The following is a 25,330-nucleotide window of genomic DNA, read 5'->3' as shown; positions in this document are numbered from 1 at the left end:
CAATGCCCTCAAAACCCCAGGATAACAAAATGCTTTTCAAGCAATCTGAATAGTACTTCAAGTCTTTGACTCTTTTTCTACACTGTCCTGGCAATACAGACTCACTGACTATTAGCAACGGACAGGATCTCAGAGATCCAAGTTTCTGATCACACAGTTGAGGATTAGCACTCAGAGAGGCTGAGTGGTTTGTTCAAGGTCACACAGCTTCCCTGGACTTGAGTTTAAATCTTCTAACGTCTAGAACAGTGTTCTCTCCAAAAGAGTGTTACCATCCTTCATTTAAGGCAATTATTCCTTCATCCTTTACATACCTTTTGAGTACCTACTCAGTACCAATTACTGGGAATACAAAGGAAACACATACTCTCTACCTAAAGTTAATGAGGAAAATGTCAGAGAAGCATCAGAAGAAAGGGAGTCCCCCTCACTTCCAGAATATGTGATGGTAAGATTCTCATTGTGTCTTGTTTGGCTAAACAGTAAACCAAATATGAATGGAAGACCCCACTGCAGTACAGTAAATTGCTTTTATATGGCCTTTCTAGCCATGGTCTTGTAACCACAAAATGATTGGCTGGGACTGTACACATAAAGTGTTTAAAACCCTTGCGGGATTGGCCAGGTACTATGCAAAATAGATGACTCTGGCCTACACAGGGGATTGGTCAGTTTTGCCATCCTGTTAGGCTTAAAAGGACCAATCCTACGGAGATTGAGAGGGACCTTATCACAATCAAGAAAAAGAGTGTAGAGCAGAGTGCATCCTTTGGACCAAGGACCTGGAGTCCGTGCACTGAGAACCTCCTACACACAGAAGAGCGAATCCTGAAGAAGGTGAGAGACAGCAGCAGTGAGCCTGCCTGGCCCATAAAGCATGAGCTGAGTGCCTTCAGGCAGGAGATTTACCAGTGGAGCAAGAAAAGCTGTAACACTTGCCCGTGCAGGGCAGAGGCCTGATTGTGACCTGAGCAGGGGTTGCCATGGAGGATCCTGAGCAGGGGTCTTCCTACAGCAGGATGGAGCCAGGTGCCTCTGGCCAGAAGGCTTGCAAGCAGAGCTAAAAGTGCTGTAACACTTGCTTGGGCAGGACAAGAGAGGCCTGAGTGTGCCCTGTGCAGGGGTTGCATGCATGCCTCCCCCCTGGGCAGCAGGGGCCCAGATAGCGTGATGACAAGAAAGCCCCACGGGCCCAGGTAGTGTGGCAGGAGCCAGCAGCAGAGGCTCAGAAGGGCCCAGCAACAGAAGCTCAGGAGATCTTGTGCAACGGTCTTCCTGACAGCAAAGCAGGCCCAGCAAGGCCCAGAGGAAGAGCAGAAACCCTGGGCAGCACAGTGGTAGCCAAGGGCAGCAGTGATACAAGCATAGCATCTAACCTGAACCATGGTGTGCCTGCCCAGTGACATAAGAACAGACACAGATAATTTGAGGAAGGGTAAGTGTTTCCCCTTTGAGATTCTCTTATTATTTATTGTTTGCTTTCTATAAATAATAATAATGGCTTTCACTTTGCCAATATTGTGTAAGTATCTCCTGTGCCTGGTTCGATTACAGATGAACATAACACCAGTGGAATGGCTGATGCTACAGCGTGTACGTGCCTCATTCCTAGCAGTCTAACGGTTGCCTGGAAGTTTGAGGCAGAGCCTGTGTGTGCAATGCAGATAGACCAACACATACATCACTCCCCTACCTGGCTAGAAGTTGGCTGTGTAAGAGGCTCAAAGGCACTATTTTGGGCACCAGCATCTTTTCTTTTCTTTTTTGAAGCACAGTAATGAACTTCATCGTTAAAGATAAAGCTATAGAAGTTCCAGATATTTCAAAGGGTCATTTTTTTTTTCAATACATGGCATTATGTTGCCAAACTGACACAGAGTTGAGCAAGATGTGATCCTTACAATTATAAACAGGGATCAAGACTCAAAATGTAAGATTTAAAGATATAAGGGATGTCACAAGGCTGCACAGGGTTTAGGCAGTACAGTGTAGTAGTTAAAAACATGTTCTTTAGAGCCAGACTACCTGGGTTCAAATCCTGACTCTTTAATTTATCAGCTGTAAAACCTTGGGCCAATTATATAACCTCTTTGTGCTTCACTTTTCTGGGCTCTCAAATGGGGATAATCACAGTGGTGTCAACTTCTTTTAACTCTCCCATGGGAGCAGAAATTGACAACTTTCTCATATGTTTTAGGAAGCCCACAAAGATTTCACTAAAGGAAGGCAAAACACATTGAAAAAAAAAATATATAAAACAGGTACTTAAAATTACAAACTGTAATCAGAGCTGACTCCAGCCCTTCTGGGTAACATAGAGCCATTTAGAGCCAGTGTAGATGATATGGCACAGGGCAAACTGAGCTCAGGCTGGGTGGGAAACACCTAAATGCTTCTTACCACAATAATGGCAGGGTCTGCAGATTCAAAAGGATTGAGACAGAAGTCACGTTACTAAGGGAGATATGCCTCCTCCAAATGAAATTAGACTGTGCTGTGTCTTAGAAAAAAAATAATGTTCACCTTGGCAAGGTGTGCCTACTTCCTAGATGACCTAGAAAGAAAATTGGTTGTCGCTCTCTCTGGGAGGGAGAACGAAGTAGGATGAATTCCTGCATCCACACTCTGTCCAAGCCTGTCATCAATCACCACTTCACCCTGCATCCTGGGGCCTGAGGGGACTGGGCAGAGGGGAGCCTCTCTGAGAATCGGCTGATGCCTAAAGCAGACGCAGGGTTCTCAGGCTTAAGAAGAGAAGAGGGGCAAGGTAGAGTTTCTCAAGGGAGGGTACGAAGGCAGCCAACTGAAAGAAGGTGCTGTAAGGGAATGATGTGGGAGTGGGAGACACAGCAAATAATGGAGGGAACAGGGAGAATGGGGGAGGGATAAAGGGAGAGAAGGAAGGAGAGACAGACACAGAGACAGAGAGAGACACAGAGATGGCTAGACCTCCACAGTTAGTCAGGGAGGGTAGAGGCTGAAAGCTGGTAGGGTAGGGGGATGGGCACAAGGTGGGCTGAACTATCACCTAATCATCGCCTCCAGAGACGACCCTAAGAAGTCATTCCACACTACCACCACCAGCAGCACCAATGGCTCAGACTTGTTCATTGTAAGAACAGTGAAACCAAGAGCCAGCAATGGCAGAGAAGTCCCTCGACCACTGGCACCACCATGGGCAGAGACAAATCCCTGATCATCTCCCTAGGCATTGAAGCGCATGCACCCTTTGAGCCAGGAAGAAGGAGGGCCCCATTGCACTTGGGATCCACTTCTAATGATAACAATTGATGTGGGGGCAAAAAAAATAATGTGACAATGGGGTACTAATCCTTACCCTTCTAATTCAAGAGATGAGAAAGATGGAACTTGAGTTCAATTTACTCTCTAGGTTGGAATAAATAGAAAATAGCAGAACTGAGAATCCAGTTCTCCTAACTTCCAGTCTCACATTCTATTATACTATTCAAAGATGACAAATAAGAATAATATTAATAAAAGCAGTTGATGGTGATGACAATATTCCATTTATGAGCCCTTCCTAAGTGACAGACTGTGCTGTCCTCTTACAGGCATTATCCCATTTATTCCTCACAAAAAACCCATGAGGTAAGCATTCTGTATTGTTCCCATTTTACCTTGCTTCTAGAGGTAGTGCCTTGCTTAACATAGCAAAATCAGTCCTTGAATCCAGGCCCTTGTGCTACGCCTAGTTCGGAAAAGCGACATCTCTCCTCAAATAATATTATCCTCTTTAGCTGAAGCCTTCATTACACCCTCATTTGCCTTTGGATAATTGGCTTCCCTCTTTGCTTTGGTGTCTGGTTCCACTTGGGCAGCCGCTCCAGTCTGGTTGGTGTCATACTTGCAGATCCACTTTGGCTGCCGGGAGCTAATGAGGGTTCTCAGTATGGTTGCATTTAAATGCCCGGCATTGCAGAGAACGTTCACACACAGACACACCCCCTACCATCAAGGATGACTATGGAGCTGTGAAAACACATCCCTCCCAAACTGGATCATGCCACTCCAGCTCCCTACCTAAGTCTGTTTTATGCTGAATGCTGAATCTATTGTACAAAGAAGAAACAAAATCCTGCATGTGAAAATGAGTGTGTGTGCGTGAGAGAGAGAGAATAGAGAAGAAAAGGAAGAAGAGAGATTAAAAAAAAAAAAAACCCTAGATAAGCCCTGGGAAGGCTGCTAACAGTCATACCCAACACTACAGGAATAATGAGCAGAGAGGACAAAGATTTTTCTACTAAGGCTATGAATTCCAGTGAATTTTACTAGCATAAAACGAAATGAGCCTAAATGTACAAAAAAAAAGAACAGTGAAAACAGTTTTGGCCCATCTATACAACAGAGTCTTATGAAGTCCTTAAAAAATAGAATGGAAACATACTTTCAATAATCCTAAATTAAAAAAGCAGATTACAAACCTTTTAAAATATTATCCCAATCATATAAACTCTAGTATATTAAAGAAAAAAATAGGAAAGATAGGCAATAGTTAACACTAAACCATGAGATCATAGATGGTTACATGTATTTTCAAATGTTCTAAATAAACTCACAAGATTTTGATAATACTAATTTCTATGAAGGAGCACTGGCAATGCATATGGTTAAACATTTGGCTGCTAACCTAAAGGTTAGCAGTTCAAACCCACCCAGCAGCTCTGTGGGAAAAATACCTGGAAATCTGCTTCCACAAAGATTAAAACCCAAAACCAAATCATTCCCGTCAGAGTGGATACTCAGAAAACCCTATGGGGTAGTTCTACTCCGTCACATGAGGTTGCTATGGGTCGGAATCAACTCGACAGCACACAACAATAAAAACAATTTCTATGAACAACTGCTGCTGTTGTTGTTAGGTGTCACCAAGTCAGTTCTGACTCATAGCAGATCTATGTACAACAGAATGAAACACTGCCCGGTTCTGCACGATCCTCACAATCATTGCTGTGTTTGAGCCCATTGTTGCAGCCACTGTGTCAATTCATCTCATTGAGGGTCTTCCTCTTTTTCACTGACCCTCTACTATACCAACCATGATGACCTTCTCCAGGGAATGGTTCCCCCGATAATATATCCAAAGTAAATGAGCCACAGTCACGTCATCCTCACTTCCAAGGAACATTCCGGCTGTATTTCTTCAAAGATAGGCTTGTTAATTCTTCTGGTATATTCAATATTCTTCCCCAACACCATAGTTCAAAGACATCAATTCTTCCTCCATATTCATTGTCCAGGTTTTGCACGCATATGAGGAGACTGAAAATACCATGACTTGAGTCAGGTGCACCTTGGTCTTCGAAGTGACATCTTTGCTTTTTAACATTTTAAAGAGGTCTTTTGCAGCAAACTTGCCCAATGCAATACGTCGTTTGATTCCTCGACTGCTGCTTCCATAGCTGTTGTTTGTGGATCCAAGTAAAGTGACATCCTTGACAACTTCATTATTTTCTCTGTTTATCATGATGTTGCTCATTGGTCCAGTTGTGAGGATTTTTTATTTCTTTACGTCGAGGGTAATCCCTACTGAAGGCTGTAGTGTTTGATCTTCATCAGTAAGCGCTTCAAGTCCTCTTCACTTTCAGCAAGCAAGATTGTGTCATCTGCATAATGCAGGTTGTTAATGAGTCTTCCTCAACCCTGATGCCACATTTTTCTTCATGTAGTCCAGCTATTCCAATTATTTGCTCAGCATACAAATTGAATAAGTATGGTGAAAGGATATAACCCTGACAACACACCTTTCATGGTTTTAAAACACTCTGTATCCCCTTTTTCTGTTCAAACAACACCTCTTGGTCTATCTGCTTCAGCATAATTGTTTTTGGAGTTCCCATTCTTCGAAATATTATTTGTAGTTTGTTATGATCCACATAGATGAATGCCTTTGCATAGTTAGTAAGACACAGGACAAGACCCATGTGACATGAAATCCCTCATTCCACATCCTCTTCTGAATCCAGCTTGAGTTTCTGGCAGTTCCTTGTCAATGGACTGCTGCAACCACTTTTGAATGATCTTCAGCAAAATTTTACTTGTGTGTGGTATTAATGATATTGTTCAATAATTTCTCCGTTCTGTTGGATCACCTTTCTTTGGAATGGGCACAAATATGGATCTCTTCCAGTTGGTTGGCCAGGTAACCGTCTTCCAAATTTTTTGACATAGATAAGTGCGCATCTCCAGTGCTGCATCAGTTGTTCAAACATCTCAATTAGGATTTTGTCAATTCCTGGAACCTTGTTTTTTGCCAGTGTCTTCAGTGCAGCTTGGACTTCTTCAGTACCATCGGGTCTTGATCATATGCTACCTCCTGAAATGGTTGATTGTCAACCTTTTGGTATACTGACTCTGTGTGTTCCTTCCATCTTCTTTTGATGCTTTCTGGGACATTAAATATTTTGTCATAGAATCCTTTGAAATTACAACTCGAGGCTTGAATTTTTTCTTCAGTTTTTTCAGCCTGAGAAATGCCAAGCATGTTCTTTCCTTTTGGTTTTTCTAACTCCAGGCCTTTGCATATTTCATTACAATACTTTACTTAGTCTTTTCAAGCCGCCCTTTGAAATCTTCTGTTCCGCTCTTTTATTTCACCACTTTTTCCATTCACTTTAGCTCCTCCACATTCAAGTGCAGGTTTCAGAGTCTCTTCTGACATCCATTTTGGTCTTTTTTTTTTTTCTTTCTTTCTTTCATGTCTTTTTAATGAGTTTTTGCTTTCTTCAGATATGGTGTTCTTGATATCATTCCACAATTTGTCTGATTTTCAGTCATTAGTGTTCAATGTGTCAAATCTACTCTTCAGATGGTCTCCAAATTCAGATGAGAAATACTCAAGGTCATATTTTGGCTCTCGGAGATGTGTTTTAATTTTCTTCAGCTTTGGCTTAAACTTAAATATGAGCAACTGATGGTCTGTTTCACAGATGGCCCCTGGCCTTGTTCTAACTGGTGATATTGAGCTTGTCCACTGTCTTTTTCCACAGATGTAGTCGATTTGATTCCTGTGTTTTTCATCCGACGAGGTCCACGTGTATAGTTGCTATTTACGTTGTGGAAAAAAGGTATTTGCAATGAAGAAGTTGTTGGTCTTGTAAAATTCTATCATGTGATCTCCAGCATTGTTTCTATCACCGAGGCTGTATTTTCTAACTATCAATCCTTCTTTTTGTTTCCAACTTTCACATTCTAATTGCCAGTAATTACCAATGCATCCTGATTGCATGCATATTCAATCAATTTCAGACTGCGGAAGTTGGTAAAAATCTTTAGTTTCTTCATCTTTAGCCGTAGTGATTGGTGTTTAAATTTGAATAATAGTTGTATTAACTGGTCTTCCTTATAGGTGTATGGATATTATCCTATCACTGACATCATTGTACTTCAGGATAGATCTTGAAATGTTCTTTTTGACAATGAATGCAATGCCATTCCTCTTCAAACTGTCATTCCTGGCATAGTAGACCATATGACTGTCTGATTCAAAATGGCCAATACCAGTCCATTTCAGCTCACTAATGCATAGAATATCCATCTTTATGTGTTTCATTTTTGACAGCTTCCAATTTTCCCAGCTTCATACTTCGTACATTACATGTTCCAATTATTAATGGATGTTTGTAACTGCTTCTTTTCATTTTGAGTCATGCCACCTCAGCTAATCAAGGTCCCAAAAACTTTACTCCATTGATGTCATTAAAATTGACTCTGCTTTGAGGCAGCCACTCTTCCCCAGTTGTATTCCCCGAGTGCCTTCCTACCTGAGTGCCTTCCTACCAGAACTGTACCAGATAAGGTTCTGCTGCTATTCATAAGGTTTTCACTGGCCAATTTTCTCAGAAATAGATCACCATTTCCTTCTTCCTAGTCTGTCTTAGTCTGGAAGCTCTGCTGAAGCCTGTCTACCATGGTTGATCCTGCTGGTATTTGAAATACCAGTGGCTTAGTTTCCAGCATCACAGCAACATGCAAGCTGCCAGAGTACAACAAATTGAGAGGCGCGTGGTGGTTACATGAACAATAATTATCGTTGTTTTTCCAACTCTGGGCCAGCATTCCCAGGAGCATACCTGGTAGAGGTTATGGTGGGTGTCAGGCAAGGATGAACTCTGTATTTTCCTGAGGCCTGACTCATAGTGGTCTGTGGCAAGAGAGTGTTCCAGCTCCAACACTTGGAGGTTCTTCACAGACTGCTCTTCAGAGGGGGTCAACGCCACACTCATTAGCTTTTATTGCCTAGCTGGAATCCCATTTCCTCCATAAACCTTTCCCCAACATCCCAGAAACACTGCTGTCACTGAATTCTGGTACTGGTCATTCTCAGAGGGTTATTAACAGCTTTATCAATGTACATCGAAGGCTACTACCTGACTCCATATGCAGTTTTGCTTGCCTATTGTTTTAAAAGACAAAAATCAGAAGCTTTCACATAAAAACCCATTTGAGGGTCATCTCTTAAAGAAAAAAAAGGAAAATCAGGCAGCACTGAGTCCACATATTAACTTGGCAACAATCAACTGACACTGACTCACAGCTCTCTGCGTTCTCCCCAATTCTCACCACTCCCCACTGTCTCCCCATCCAGAGCTGAGTGACCAGTAATCATTTCCATTTTTACTTTCCTTATTAGTAGAGAAATATTTATCTCTGTACTTGTCTTTGTCAAAGGTGCAAAAATGAAAAATTGACCAAATGGCATTGCGTCGTTGAAAGAAATCACATTTCTTCATGAAGTGAAGAAAGTTCCTACATATTTAATAGTCAAGTAAAGAATCCGTATTGTAAAAATGCAACAGAAAATACCATTAAGAATATATAGTTGATTTTTTTTTAAGGTAAAGTTATCTTATCAAATCACATAATAACTCTGACTCTGCACTTCACTCATTGATCTTACCTGCCTGGCCTGTGTGGGTTCAAATTTGAAGACCGTTGGTGTAAATTTTATCTCCCCCAGCTGTAAGCTGGAAACCTGGATGGCATAGTGGTTAAGAGCTACAGCTGCTAACCAAAAGGCTGGCAGTTTAAATCCACCAGACGCTTCTTAGAAACCCTATGGGGCAGTTCCTCTCTGTCTTATAGGGTTGCTATGAGTCAGAATTGATTTGACAGCAAAACGGTTTGGTTTTTTTCTTTAACGGTAAGCTCCCTGGGGGCAGAAATTGATTCTTCTATTCTGGAGGCTATGTAGTATAGCAATTCTGAGGGTACACTTTGGCATCAGACAGAGCTCAACTAGAATCCTGGCTCTGCCATTTCACTTGGTGTGTGACTGTTGGCATGTTTCTAAACCTTTCTAACCTTCACTTTCCTCATCTGTGAAATGAGGTATTAATATCTATACTTCACAGGGATGTCATGATAATTAAATGAGATAATATGGGGAAAGTTTTATGTGGTGCTTGGCAAAAAATAATAAGTAAAGAGCGGCCATAAAATTTATTACTGTATTTCTGTCTTATTCCCCACAGCACAGTTCTACTACACTTTTAGATTTTTCAATAAATATTTGTTGTTGTTTTTGTTAGATGCTGTCCAGTCGATTCTGACTCATACCAACCCCATGTATAACAGAAATATAGATTGCCCAGTCCTGCACCTTCCTCACAAAAGTAGGTATGTCTGAGCCCATTGTTGCAGCCACTGTATCAGTCCATCTTGTTGAGGGTCGTTCCTCTCTTTCACTGGTCCTCTACTTTACCAAGCATGATGTCCTTCTCCAGGGTTTGGTCTCTCCTAATAACATGTACAAAGGAAGTGAGACAAGTCTTGCCATCTTTGCTTCTAAGGAGCATTCTGGCTATACTTCTAAGACAGATTTGTTCATTCTTCTGGCAGTCCGTGGTATATTCAATGTTGTTCACCAACATCATAATCAAATGCATCAATTCTTCCTTTTTCATTGTCCAGCTTCTGCATGCGTATGAGGCAACTGAAAAGACCAGGGCTAATAAATATTACCTGAACTGAAAAGGATTTTACAGCTAGTTTCCAGTTGAACTGTATCTAGGTTTTAAGGAAACTTCTTTTTAGTTTAGGAAGGCTTTGGGCTGATAAACAGATAAACATACAAATAAATACATAAATCAGCAAAAGCAAGCTGGACAGACTAACATAATAGTCTCAGAATATTCTAAAATCTGGCTCACTATACTTCAAGCCATCATCTATAATTTCACAATGAAATATATATATGTATGTATATATGAATAAACATAATCTCCTAAAAAGGTACATAAACTCACTCGTGTATGATTCTGCTTTTACAAAGAATTATCCCCAAATTGGAAAAGAATCCCATGGAACACAGATTGAATGGAATGAACACAGCCTGATTTTGCTGTTCTCTCGTTCTAATGAGGTAAATAAAAAAATCTTTGCAGAAGAGTTGACTTGGATTGCCATTAAAGAAGTGATCTGGGATTTTTCCCCCAATTAAATTGTACTTTATAATGTTGTTCAAGAGGGATTTTTTTTTTCCTTAACTGTATAACTTTTTTTTTTTTAATACTTCAACCAGGGGTGGGGGGGAAGGAGCACTTTAATAAATCTCTCTTGGATTTGTTCTGCAGTTTATTAAATCACTGTCTTCTCTGATTCTGGATCTGAAGGTTTCTTTCTGAGACTGAATGCTGCGATCAGTCATACTGAAAGGAGAGGAGAAGATGTGAGGGAGAGTCCCTTCTCAGATCTCCAAAGCGCAGAAGGACAGCTTGGAACTGAATGCTGCTTTGTAACACTGCGGTGGAGAGAAGCAAAATGGCCTCCTCGTTTGTAGATCTTTGATGCCTCCAGATACACTGATGAGAAGAAACTCAGTACTCCAAAAATTCAATAGCACTTTCTTGAAGAAATGAAACTGGCTCCAGAGAGTAAATCCTTTTAACTCCCCCAGGGTTCTGAGCCTGGCTGCGCTACTGACTGGCTGTGACCTTGGGGGCTTCATGCACTGCTGCTACATTTGTTTAGCCTCTGTTAAAGGGTCTCGTTCACTGATCCCAACTCAGGCATTTAGAAGTTTAGGGGGCAATATACGGGCAAGGGAAAGAGTCCTTGGGTGGCAAAAATGGTTAAGCACTCTACTACTAGCCAAGAGGTTGGCAGTTCGAACCTATCCAGAAGTACCTCGGAAGACTGGCCTGGCGATCTGCTTCTGAAAGGTCACACCTCGAACCCCCTATGGAGAAGTTCTACTCTGCACATGTGGGGTCACCATTCTGACTGCAACTAGCAACAACAACAATATTATAAGAGGAGGGATTGTTTAGGCATACATGGCGGTATGTGAGAAAGTTTCAGAAACATTAATGTAATGAATCAGATTTTAAATCATGGATTTTCATTGTTGATAGGTTCTGGAAAATCATGTTCAATTTCATTATTTTATAGTTGTTCTACAGAACTGAAGTGACTTGCCCTGGATCACACAACTGCATACATAATGGGATAAGGTACACAAAGTGTCTAGCACAGTGCCTGGTGCATAATAAACACTCAGTAAATGTCATCTGCTGTTGCTGCTGTTATTATTGTTGTTGCTATCATTCAGATCCTTTTACTTTCAGGTTAATGTTCCTTAAGTCAGGTATGTAAAGAAACTACAAGAGCGTTACCCGACAGCCCAAGTGATTTCCTGGGAGAAGAAAAATTATCCATCTAAAGAAACTATTTCTTTTCATAACTGAGAAAGTCCAGACTAGAGAACGAAAATGCTAGGTCTTTGTCTATAAACTTCCAGGGTGCTAACATCACATAGGAGCCTAATCGAGGGCTTGAAGTGGGAGGAAGGGGTATCTCTTTCTCCTGATCCTTCTGGGAATTCCACGGGGAATTGTATACTCTGGACCAGGGATTGAATTCAAGCTATAGCTCTCCTGCCCTCAAGTGTCCGGGGAAGAGCACTGTGTTAGAAATGCAAAACGACATTAGTACGGAGAAAGGAGACACTGTTCAGCATATGAGTAGTCCTGCTGCTAACCAAAAGTTTGGTAGTTCAAGTCCACCCAGACTGCCTCAGAATAAAGGCTTGTCAATCTACTTCTGGAAAATTAGCCACTAAAAACCCTATGGAGCACAGTTCTACTCTGACACACATGGGGTTGTCAAGAGTTGGAGTCAACTTGATGGCAACTGGTACTGGTTACCCAGCATATGAATGTATGTCTATACAGAAAAATAGACAAAATTAGATTCCTTCCTCACACTATATACAAACAGAAACTCTATAGATGGATTAAGGATTTATCTTCAAAACTAAAACTCTTAGTGAAAATCTAAGTGAATATCTTTTAGACTTTGGGAGTGTGAAAGGTTTCTTAAACAAGACACAAAAAGATTTTACTATTAAAAATGTTGATAAATGTGAGTGTACTAAAATAATAAATTTTGTCATAAAATACTTCTTAAATAAAAAGATGAGTTATAAATTGGGAGAAGATATTCACAATACACGAAACTGACAAGAGATGAGTATCAAGAATATAAATAAGATTCCTACAAACCAACAAGAGAAATACAATCAACCAATAAAAAAATGGGCAAAAGACATGAACAGGCGTATCACAGAAGAGGAAGCACAAGCACATTAGAAATCATTTTCAGAAACAGTAGTGATCACAAAAATGCAAATAAAGACAGTGACAACACATTTTTACACACATTTTATGGTCAAACTCAAGTAGTTGGGAAGTATCAGTGTCAAAGAGGATGCAGATCACAGGATCTCTCGTATATTACTGATGGGAGTGTAAATTGGTGCAACCACCTTTGGAAAACAGTTTAGCACTATCTCCTAACATTAAATATTCAGACACCCTATGACCCAGCAAGGAGCCCTGGTGGCTCAATGGTTAAGCATTCAGTTGCTAATGGAAAAGTTGGCAGTTGAAACCCACCCAGTGGCTCTGCAGGAGAAAGACCTGGCGAGCTGCTTCTAGGAAGATTATAGCCTAGAAAACCCTCCTCTGCCACATGGCGTCTCTACAACTTAGAATCAACTTGACAGCACCCAACAACATGACCTAGCAAATCTACTAATAATAGGCTTGAAAGAAACTCTTGCACATTTACAACAGGAGGCATATGTAGGAATGTTCTTAGCTGCGATGCTTCCGATAAAAAGAGGGGGAAAAAAAAAAACCCTGGAACAACCCAAGTGCCTATCACTGACAGCATGAATGAATGTACTATGGCTTATTCACAAAACCAAATTTTGTACAGTGATCAAGCAATAACTACAACAACCTATAATATGGATAAATCTTAAGATAATTTTTTTTAATTTTTATTGTGCTTTAAGTGAAAATTTACAAATCAAGTCAGTCTCTCATACAACTGCCAAACCACTAAGAATCATGGCCCAGCCAAGCTGACACATAACCTTACCACAACAGTTAACATAATCTTGCCTCACACCATCGTGTTCGTTACCGCCAGATGTACATCGTCAATGAACAATATAGTTGGATAGCAGATTTTTTACTATTGTCGTAAATGTGAAACGTTGCATAACGAGATAATAAGTGATGAGTAGGTGTATTGCAGTTCTGTGTAACTGGGATCTTTTCTTTTTTTAAGAAAATGGCTGGTCATTGAGTAACGGTGCTTTTTACTGCCAAATTCCACAAACCAGCCTCTGAGAGCCAGTATCAGTAAGACCCTAAGCCAGCTGGGCACATAAAGAAATAAAGCATATCCCTTATCACCAGGGAAGTGACACCAGCAGCATAGCCAGTCACATAAACAGATGACTGTTAGTATGCAATGCTGAGTGTTATAATGAAAGTGGAAGCCCTGGCGGTGTAGTGGTTAAGTGCTACGGCTGCTATCCAAGAGGCTGGCAGTTCAAATTCACCAGGTGCTCCTTGGAAACTCTGTGGAACAGTTCTACTCTGTCCTGTAGGGTCACTTTGAGTCGAAATCAACTCGACAGCAGTTGTTTTTTTGGTCTTTCAATGAAAGTTCACATGACAATTTGTGAGAGTCACTTCTCTCTGCCCCCAGTGTTTTCCTCTACCACCACGCCCTGCCCCCACTACCACCAAGGGCTCCTGAAGCTGTGCTTCCCACTGGAGAGAGGTCAGGGGGGTCAAATGCATCAGAATCACCTTGGATGGATGATCCCATGCACACTTTCAGGGTCAGGATCTTTGTGGTGGGGTCCAGGAATCTTTAATTTTAACAAACTCCCCAGGTGCACCTGAAGTTTGAGAAGTCACCCTCTCAGAGGTTAGAAACCTTTTTCTCTTTTGTGAATCCAAGATCATATTTTTAAGTATTAAACTACTTGTCACATCTTCCCCTATTAGTCAGGCACTCTGGCAGCTATTCCATTCTTACAGCCCTAGGGAAAGCGACTGAGGAACACCTTCTCAGAAAGGAAGAAGATATGATGAAGGGGAAGACCTAGTGTTGAGACTCAAAGAGGGCCACAAGACACATATGTCCCAGTGTCTCCTCCTGGGCTTAAATAAGAGACTTAGATAAGGGACACAGATAAGCTAAGGGAAAAGCCATTTGAGTCCCTGGGTCAAAATCCCAGGCACCATTTTGGAGAGGGGGAGGGGGTTGTTTTAACTAGGAAAGACTGGTTAAATCTGAAGCCCTCAAGATTTCATCAATTGAAAAAATTCTATGTTGCCATACTACAGAGTGAGGTAAACACTCAAAAAGGTTAGATTAGGTTAAAGAAGAGAAAGCTTCATTTTCTTTGAAAGCTTCATTTTCTCTGCACTTTTGGATGTGGTGCAGAAATTTACAACCTTTCAACAGCTGTACCTCCAGTCACTCCCCAGGACTGATCTGCAGTAGGGACTGAACTGAAATGCCTGAGCCATCAGGAAAGGCTTACTGCAGACTTGATGTCTGGTTTGGGTCTCAAAAGGATAAGCAGGGGTTACTGGTTTAAAGAGTGTGGGGAGGAGAGGGAAGCAGAAGGGAGCGGGAAGCAGTGAGAGGTAATCCAAGGCACTATTTGCAAAGAAAGGAATTGTGGAAGGGTAGATAAGGACGGCAGAGATGAGAAGCCAGCCACAAGGATAGCGCATGTCCCCAGAGGAAGAGGTTATTTTTCCTTCAGAACAGACTGGGCAGCTGACCCTTATGTGGGCGTCCCATGTCTCAGCAGCCTGCTAACACCCCCACTTGCTGCAGGGAAGCCGAGCTCCTGGAAGCTGCAGCGGACCCAGCAGCCGCTGGCAATAAGAGTTCCCATACACACCTATCAGAGGGTTCTCTGCTCATTTGAAACAGGGTGAGGGAGGAGGAGCAGGGGTGGAAGCAAAATGGAACAAATTTTCTCAAAAGGAACGATGAGGCGTTTTTTTCTAACATGGAGAGGGAAGCATTTCCAACGAGAAAATAAACAAACATCACCTTCCTCTTTTTATTCACTGTAACACTAAAGCACAGTGTAGTGGAAAGAAAGTGGGTTTTGTTGTTCAAATGACTCCTGTTTAGAATCCAGCTCTAACACTTACTGCCTGTGAGTGCAGAGACAATGCTCATCAAATATCCCATGTGCTTCCCTTCACTTCCCCAAGGTCCCTGCAGTCAGGGTGGAGACACGTGACACATTCTGGCCAATGGACTGTGTAGGCACTGGCGTTGTCACTTTCAGGCTGCCGTAGTAAAGAAGGGTTGCTCTTCTTCCCTCCCTCTTCCCCGCTGCCGGGAATGTGAACCAGTTACATAGATTCAGAAACAATGAAAGGCACTCAACTTTCATCAGTTTTACATAAAAGAGAAATAAACCTTTACACTGTTAAACTTCTGAGATTTGGGGATGGATTTACTACCACAGCCTTAGAGTCTGATACATTAATACCCTAATACATTGAATAATCTTTAGTCAAATCAAGATGAAAGTTATTTAATTGTTTAAGCCTCCTTTTCACCATCCATAAGATGGGAATAATAATACTTACACCACTGGGTTGTTGTAAGAATTTGATCTCCTTTTATGCTCTTTATGTAACCTAAGGAGCCCTGATGGTGTAGTGGTTAAGAGCTTGGCTGCTAACCAAAAGGCCACTCCTTGAAATCCCTTTAGGGTAACTCTACTCTGTCCTACAGGGTCACTATGAATAGGAATCAACTTGACGGCAATGGGTTTGTTTGTTTTTTGCTATAGCACCTAAGGAGCCCTGGTGGTGCAATGTTTAAGAGCTCAACTGCTAACCAAAAGGTTGGCAGTGTGAACGTACCCCACAGCCTCACAGGAGAAAGGCCTGGCAATCTGCTCCCATAAAGAGTACAGCTCAAAAAACCCTATGGGGCAGTTCTGTGCTGTCACATGGGGTCACCATGATCCAAAATCAACTCAATGATACCTAACAATAACAACAACATATATCACCTGATGAATCGTTGGTGTTGTTAGTTACATTTAATAAATATAATCCCTCCCTTTAAGATGCTAGTGATGTCATTATTCCGTTATTGCTATAACAATAGATGGCATAGATGCCTTTTAGTAAGTAGCAACTATGACACAGGCACTCTGCTACCTGTTTTACACACATTATCCCATTTTTATAGCTAAAGAAGCTGAGGCTCAGGAAGGCTAATACACGACCAAATCAGGACTAGAAACAAAGATTGCCTGAATCAAAGGTCCATATTCCAATGGTAACACTCCTATGCATATTTTCCAGATGGGGAACCTGAGGTTCAGAGATATTATGTAACTTTACCAATCAAAGTAATAATTGCTAGAATGTGGAGGACTTAATCTCAGCCCAATGCTGCAATGATACAGTGATTAGAAAAGAAAAACCCCTTACAGCATTGGGCAAGTCATCTGGTCCCCTCCTCCCACCTGCCTCCAGTTGCCCAGCCCATGGAGAACTGAGGCTCAAGTCACTCCAGATACTGTAGGAAATAGATAAACTACATCTTGATAAAAGGAAAACCTGCCATTTGTGCTCAGAGAGCAGCTTCTCAATAAAGTTTTCAACAACCAAATCTACTAGCTGAAAATAAACACTGGAAGAGTTTCCAAATTTCTGTCAGACCTCATAGTTTCTTTCTCTGTTTCGGAAGTTGAAGAGTAAAGTGAGCAATGTGGCTCTGAAAGCAGTTTACACTGAACCAGATGGTGTATCTGATTAGCATCAGACCAAGAAGACACATTACTTAGAGATTAGTTCTCACAGGGACAAATCTGTTCCAAAGGCGCAGAAGGTTTGGTTTCCTTGCAGACTCCCCTCAGAGAAGCCTCAGGGCATATCTACCCATCCTTTCTCCCATCATCACCACCACGCAGGTCTGGGCTTGGGTTGGAGGAGAGGGCAAGTTAGTCTCCACAGATTTCCGAGCCTTCCTCTCACTGCACCCTGAAGTCATTCACAGAGGGGCAAGCCATTCCATGTGGAAACTTGGCTGATGGTGACTCCTTAGTCCCTCAGATCCCTGACTACAAGCCACACCATGCCACTGAGTCTTCACAGCAAACCAATGAGACCTGTTCTGTGGTTATCCTCATTCTACAGATGAGGAAATTGAGACTTACAAGGATTAAGTAACTTACTCAAGGTCACATGGCAAGTAAGAATTGAGGCTAATGGAGCCTAATTGCCTCCATGAAAGGAAAAAGAAAAAAAGTCTGTGTATTATGTATGTGTGTGTGTGAAAACAGCCCCAAGGGGCAAATCGTCATAGAAGATGGTTGTCAAGAGTCCAAAACTATGTTGTTGAGGTCTGTAGCAAGGTGAACAATGAAGTGAGAAACCATGAACATTTTACTCTTAGCTGTACTTTCTCCTCTAGGCATGTATAACATAGGCCCTTTGCTAAAATACTCTAGGGAAATGAAATAAAAGGGGAAAAATCCATTCAAGCCAGAATGAGAAGCATATGCAGACCAAGGCCTTTTTAGTTATTAAGTCCAACATTTCTCAGGCCCTGAGGAAAAACTGTGCAGCTTCCAAGGAAGCAAGGAGGCTTGCCTTAGGGTTACGTACAACTTTCAAACATGAAGGGACTGACTCCCTTATGGCAAGGAATCTGAAGATCAGAATAGAACTTGGAAAACTGCAGGGGGCAGCAGCAATAACAACCACAACACAAATAATAAGCGGATATTTTGTTCTTATCAGTTGTCATCTAGTCCTTCCCACTCATGGTGACCCCAGTAGAACTGTGTTCCACAGTGTTGTTAATGGCTAATTTTTCAGAAGTAGAAGGCCAGACCTTTCTTCCCAGGTACCTGTCAGTGGACTTGAACCTGCAACATTTCAGTTAGCAGCACAGCATATGAGCTTTTTATATCACCCAGGGACTCCAGGACATGATGCTGCATTACGTCCTGCTCGACGATGTGCAAAACACTTGAAACACGTTATCAGTCTCACTGAGCCACACAGCAACCTTCTAAGCAGACACTATTATTATTATCCCATTTTACAGATGAGCTAACTGAGGTTCAGATAGCATAAGTAAATTGCCCATAGCCACACAGTTGGTAAGGGGTTGAACAAGCACTCAAACCCAGGTCTGGTGCAGCCCAAGAACCAGTGCTCTTAACCAGTAAACCATCCCCTTCTCCATCAGATGCTCCTGAAGATAAGCCAATGGTAGTCTGCCAAAATTTCAGAAAGTGCTTAAAAGCCTTCTGGCCCCTCTGCTTGATGTCAGTACAAATGTTCAAGGCTGTGAGTACAAGCTAATGTCATCAACAATACTCCAGGCAATTTGCACATCTGGCAGTTAAATGAGTGTAGGCTCAAAGCAAATCACGTCTCCGAGGCTCAGGACACTTCACGGGGAGAATAACAGGAGGAATTTCATTATAGCTCAAACTTGGCCAGAGAAATAAAACTTACCTTATTTCAGGGTGTACAGAGAGACACTTACTCAAGAGCAATGGACACCTAACGAGCATACATGAATAAAGCTTTCGTTCATCTGGAACTTGGGGAATTACGAAGGATGAGCTGAAGTTTGCCTTTGGGTTCATTTTGGTAAAAGGGTCCACTTAGCAAAATATTAATAAATAGCAGGGAAGGAGTTAGCTTTAAGATATGTATAGGATCATATTGCTTTCACCTATGTAGCAAGAACAGGTGGACTATACATTGCATTCTCTTTAAAGCGGGTCCCTATAGAGCACTTGGTTTGCCTCATTCTAGTCTCTATATGTATTTATAGGTAAGAATTTTGCATTTCTTTTGTAATTGTATACAATGTGGGGGCTGGTCTTCTGTCAATTAATATTAATCAGAGGGTTTTTATTAAATCTGAAACTCGGACACCTGGCAGGACTGGTAAGCAGCAACTGCCCAACCTGCCTGTGACTGTGCTAACCCTCGGGGACCACCATCCAGCCCAGGAGATGTGGCCCCAGTGCAGGAATCACTCTGCCATCCACATGGCCACAATTGCCACCACATGCCCATTTCAGGACTGTGCTAGCATTCCATCTGGCCTCAGCGCTCAGCCGGGATCCCTGATGATGATGGCAGCCCAAACAATGAAGGAGAGCCAAGTGGTCCCGCTCTCTGCAGCCAGTGCAGTGCCATACGCAGCGAGGGTCGTCCTTGTCACGTCCCTAGGACGGGACTCAATTTGTCTCTATAATGACACCACCTGAAATCCAGGGAGGGACCATCACGGCAGGCAAGGGCAGGAATATTTCAAAGCTTTCAGAATGAGGGCAATTCATTCTGATGCAGAAAGTCGAGCGTCTCACTTTAAAAAAGCACAGTCATACAAGAAATGCAACCACGGTTTACCAGGATTAGCCTCCAATTACCTCGCACAAACCATCTCACACAAATAAAACATGTATGCATTGAATTAATCTGCTGTCACACATCTGTATAAATGGTCAGGAAACTATGGACATGAATATCGAAATCACCAGAGGCACATTTTTCTTTCCCATGCCCTCCTCCTACCCTTAACTCGAGGGATAGGATTCAGACGGCAATTTTGGATGCACCATGTTCACCAGGCATTTGGAAAAAATCACCTTTACAGTGAAGTGGTTCCTGAATATTTCTGTAGTTACCAGGCAATTTTGCATGAACATTCAGGCTTCACTCTCTGAATAAATTCCAGTTGGGTGATGGCTGATCTTCTTTCCAGCAGTCTGCTCCTCATTTTATCACTGACACCAGTGTGGACAGAGAGGAGTTTAAAATTGGAAAGGGTTGATTATAGGGTACAGAGAACTTTTGCTGACCCCCAAAAGTCTTTTTTTTTTTTTTTTACTTTTGTAGATAGGAGTGAAGTCGGGAACCAGAGTGCTGTTGCAGTTGAGATGTGGGATGAATATTGATTTCTAAACGCTGTCTCCACCACCCATCTGTCAGTTTGTCATACCGTGGTGGCTTGCATTTTGCTATAATGCTGGATGCTGTACCACCAGTATTTCAAATACCAGCAGGGTGCTCATGGCGGACAGGTTTCAGCAGAGCTTCCAGACAAACACAGACTAGGAAGAAAGGCCTGGTGACCTGCTCTGCAAAATTAGCCAGTAAAAACTACAGATCACAGAATTTTGTTCATGGCTTCAACTCACTTACTCTGGGCATGTCATCAGGAGGAACCAACGGCCAGAGAAGGATATTGTGTCTGGTAAAGTGGGAGATTAGCAAGAATGAGGGAAACCCTCAATGAGATGGATTGACATATGGCCGAAACAATGAACTCAAACAGACCAACAATCGTGAAGACATCACAGGATTGGGCAATGTTTCCTCCTATTATATATACATGGGTCGCCATGAGTGGGAGTGTCAGTCATGGCAACTGACAACAAAACACAAATCTTGTCTGGTCATATCTGGAGGAGTTGCGGACATCTAGCTCACTGACCTCAGGAACAGAGAACCCCAAGTCTCTTGCCAGTAGATGAAGGTCAGAGGACCCAGTCATTAGCAGAGATCAGTTTAGAGTAAGCAGAAGTTCTGACTACAACTTCTGCCCAAATCCACTGCTATTCCCTGATCCCAAGGAAATACCATTAAGTGAAGAAAGGCTAAGTACAGAGCAGTTGTATGATACGCTACCACTTGAGTCATAAAAATATAAAAAAGACCAGGGAAAACATATATATGCATCTGATTGCTTATACATGGAGTATTTCTGGAAGCAACCAAAAGAAACTATAATCTTTGGTTGCCTCTGACAAAGGATTGGGGTGGCTACATACAGGGTTTGCAGGGACCCTTTTCATACTTTTGCTTTACGATTCATTTAAACACTTTGCTTATTAAAAAAAAAATTTACAATTCTAAAAAATGCAAATTCCTACTAAATCAGAATCTCTGGGATGGTCCCAGGAATCTGAATTTTAACAAGCTTGCCAGTTTATTCTTGTTATTGTTGTTGTTAGTGGCTGTTGAGTTGACTTCTGACTCATGGTGACCCCATGCACGAAAACATTAGGCCATTGTGATCTACAGGGTTTTCACTGGCTGATTTTTGGAAGGAGATTGCCAGCCCTTTCTTCCTAGTCTGTCTTAGTCTGGAAGCTCCGCTGAAACCTGTTCGGCATCACAGCAACACACAAACCTCCACTGTCAGACAGGTGGTGGCTGGCTGCACATGAGGTGCACTGGCTGGGAATTGAACCCACCTGGGTCTCCTGCATAGACGGTGAGAATTCAACCACTAAACCACCACTGCCCCTAGTTTATTCTTCTACACTCTAAATTTTGAAAACTTTTGCATTAAAGGTTCCTCCTTTCTACCAAAAGAAACTCCACCCACTTTCCCTCAAGTTGAGAACAGCAAGCATAAACCATATGGGAGGGAAAAAACAAACAAAATCCTTACACTAGAATGACTTAAAGTAGATGACTCCAAACTTGCCACTAATTATTTTCTCAGGAGAAATAAACGATTGATATCCAAGTCGTCAGCTATTTCTCTTTTTTGTGCTTATGAGGACCAAGTGAGTCAGAGAAGAGATGTGTGCGTCACCTGACAGGTTGCTGTGTCCAGCCATTCATCCCCAAAAACCATGTGTGGTTCACAGCACTTCTCACCCTGGGAGGACTTTGCCCTCACCTTGCTTTTTAAAGAGGTTGCTGCGGACTATCTCATTCATGGAATGTACTTTCTGCTTCTGGAGTTTCTCAGGTGGGATGCAGGTGTAGAACTCATACAGGAGTTGGCTGAGGGGAGGAAAAACAGCAGCAAGTTAGATGAAGGTCTCCTACATCATCACACCTGCAGCCCACCCCTGGACTGAAGCTGCGTGGAGGCAGAACCTACATCGCTCTTGCTCCCCTTGCACCTCCAATCTCTAGTAGAGCGTCAGGTGCACAGTAAGCCCTGATACACATACGCACTAATCACGTGAAACTGGTGATGGTGTAGAACATCATTAGCATTCAAAAAGTTGTAAAAATAATACCAATAACCCTGAGGGCTTACTATGTGCCAGGCACAAGCTTTACAATGTACATTCATTGAACCTCACAACTCTATGAGGTAGATAAAATAATTACCCCAACTTCACAAGTGGAAAACTCAAGTTTAGAAAGATTAATACTTTTCCCAAGGTTACACCCCTGTCCCAAGTCACAGAAACAAAGGTTTGAAACCAGGTCTCTAACTTCATTACCAAACCAGTTGATTTACTAGGTCTTCAAATTTAAAGAAGGTGTTTATTTAATTGTATATAGTGAATAGATATACATAGCAAAACCTGCAAAAGCCAGAACCTGTGTAAGGTAGAAACTTGTCAGGCAGTCCAGTCCAGTTACAGCTCTTAGGTGGGTAGGTAGGTGGGTCAGTGGGCAGTAGGTGGGTGGTTGGGAGGGTGGCTGGATAGATGGATAGAGAGATGGATAGATATATGCCGTAGGTTAGAACCAGTCTGGGGCATCAAAAAAGGGATAGCTCTTTCCAAATAGAGTAAAAATAAAAATACTTCTGAAACAAAATTATAGTCCCTGTCAACTTCCTAAAATAAACTCACTGTATTCATTCACTCTTTCAAGTATGTAAATGTATTAAGCACCTACTTAATAAATGCAGACAATTGCAGGGAGCAATGGGGCACAATAAGAATAGACTTGTCCCTAGTTACACTTATCCCAACTTACACTCTAATGGAAGCTCACAGGCAAAAAACAAATTAATACAATGTGCTGCATGCAAAGAAGGAAATAAACAGGAAGTTGTATCACCGACTAATGGTTCAGGGCTGAGGGAAGGAATTTATATACGATATTCACTGGTGGAAACCCTGGTGGTGAAGTGGTTAAGTGCTGCAGCTGCTAACCATAAAGGTCGGCAGTTCTAATCCACCAGGCACTCCTTGGAAACTCTATGCGGCAGTTCTACTCTGTCTTGTAGGGTCGTTATGAGTTGGAATCGACTTGATGGCAACGGGTTTGGTTTTTGGTATTCACAGGTAGCATCTCTGAGGAGATAACGCTTAGCTTGAGACTAGAAGGATGACAAAGCTAGCAAAAATCTTCCACGTGACACGAAAAATGACATTACACCCTATCCTCACTTATCAACAAGGTTATGTTCCAAAGACCAGGTCGTTATGCAAAAAATTGGCATTACGTGAAAATTATGGTAGCCTAGGCCTAACCAAGACTGTGTTTGAGGGTTTACTTTAGCCTACCACACTCAGGGCACAGGAGATAATCTGAAACAAATGAAATCACCTTAATCTTATGATTCCTGACTACATCATTATATAACTACCAAATTACATCACTACATCACTGCTAAACCACTGAGAATCATGATCTAGCCAATCGACACATAACATTAACCATCACAGCCAGCATTACTCTCTCCTCACACCTCAGGGTCCGTTACTGCCAGACGCACATTTTAACATGGAAAATAGATAGTATATTTTTTACTATTGTCATAAATGTGAAACTTCAGATAATGAGGTAGTTGATAAGTGAGAAGTAGGTGAAATAGGAAGACTGGTGAAATCCTAATTAAAAGTCTGGAGTTTAGCTCATAGAAATGTACCAATGTTAATTTCTTAGTTTTGATCAATGTACCATGGTTATGTAAAATGTTAACATTAGTGGAAGCTGGGTGAAGGGTATATGGGAATTCTCTACACACTGCCTTTGCAACTCTTCCCTAAATCTAAAAATATTTCAATATAAAAAAGTCAAAAAATTTTTCTATATGTTATCTGGGAACTTAAGTAAATTTAAGAAGAGGGTATATCTGGCTCTGATGGCTTTATTTTAAAGCGTAACCACGATTAAAACCACGTGTTCATCTTATGAGGGGAATAGGGTTAGAAGGAGAAACCAGAAGGGAGCCCACCTTCATCAGCCCCTTTAAGTATCTTTAGATTGTTCTTTATTTGCAATCCTAGGAGTTTACAGGACAAAGACTGGAATTCAAACTAACCTTCAAACCAGTTGAAACAGAGACAGTTACTCCAAACGTGAGCTTTTTCAACCTACTTACATACTCTATTCTCTGTGGGCACCAAAGAGGGATGCTTATTTCATGTTCAGTGTTCACCAAAGGCTGGCACAACAAATTCAAAATGCAAGCATGCCTCCATAGAGGCCTGTATGCAGCTCCTACCACATGCTCTCCCCCTCCTTGTGCTGAGCGCCCATCTGGAATTCCCCACAAGAATCTACCTCTCCCTCTGAAGCCCTGGCTTGCCAACAGCAATCGGGAAAGTACATCAAAAGCTCTCACCTGAGCAACTTTGCATCAAAGACCGTTTCCACATCATGGAGGACAGATGGAATGTATTTCAAAGCTGCCACCTGGGAGGGAAGTGAAATAAACATGAGCAATGCACACATCCAACAACTCTGGGTTGGCGAGAGGGAAATTCTGCAGCAGGATACAAAACATGGAAACGTGGGAAAATGACCCTGCATCCTGGGCACAGCTACAACGATTCAGAACCCTATATAGACTGAAACATAAGCACACACTTCTTTGTTACAAACGTGAAACCACAAGCTTCTGTCTTTAAGGAGGCAGGAATGTATGACAGAGAGACCTCAGGCCTTGAAGTTATACAGGCCTGCAGTCAAATCCCGTTTCTACACATAAATACCCACGTGGCTTTAGACTTAAACTCTCTGATGTCTCAATTTCCTTATCGGTAAAATACGGAAAGCAATACCTATTTTGCAGGATTGCAAGGATAAGAAACAAAACACGTAAGTCATCCAGCAGAGTGCAGGGCATATTTGGGGTGCACGATAATGGTACTTTTTATTATTATAGGAGGAGTCCCTGGGTGGTACAAAGGGTTAATACTCTGGACTGCTCACCAAGAGGTTGCAGGTTCAAGCTTACTCAGAGGCACCTCAGAAGAAAGGCCTGGTGATCTACTTCC

The 25,330-nt window shown here is 42.0% G+C and overlaps 1 protein-coding gene across 1 annotated transcript in view; it reads right to left on the bottom strand.

Annotated features, from left to right (window-relative positions):
- The window catches only part of DOCK2 (dedicator of cytokinesis 2), a 543,298-nt gene that overhangs the window by 367,216 nt on the left and 150,752 nt on the right, over positions 1–25,330 (bottom strand). The window contains exons 24-25 of the mRNA XM_049874293.1: positions 24,676–24,746; positions 22,036–22,142 (exon numbers count right to left, since the gene is read on the bottom strand). Of these exons, the coding sequence (XP_049730250.1) occupies positions 22,036–22,142; positions 24,676–24,746 (178 nt within the window). The remainder of the gene's footprint in view (positions 1–22,035; positions 22,143–24,675; positions 24,747–25,330) is intronic.

The sequence above is a fragment of the Elephas maximus genome, chromosome 2 (assembly GCF_024166365.1).
Source record: "Elephas maximus indicus isolate mEleMax1 chromosome 2, mEleMax1 primary haplotype, whole genome shotgun sequence".
NCBI classification, from domain to species: Eukaryota; Metazoa; Chordata; class Mammalia; order Proboscidea; family Elephantidae; genus Elephas; species Elephas maximus.
This window is presented reverse-complemented; position numbering and strand designations above follow the sequence as displayed.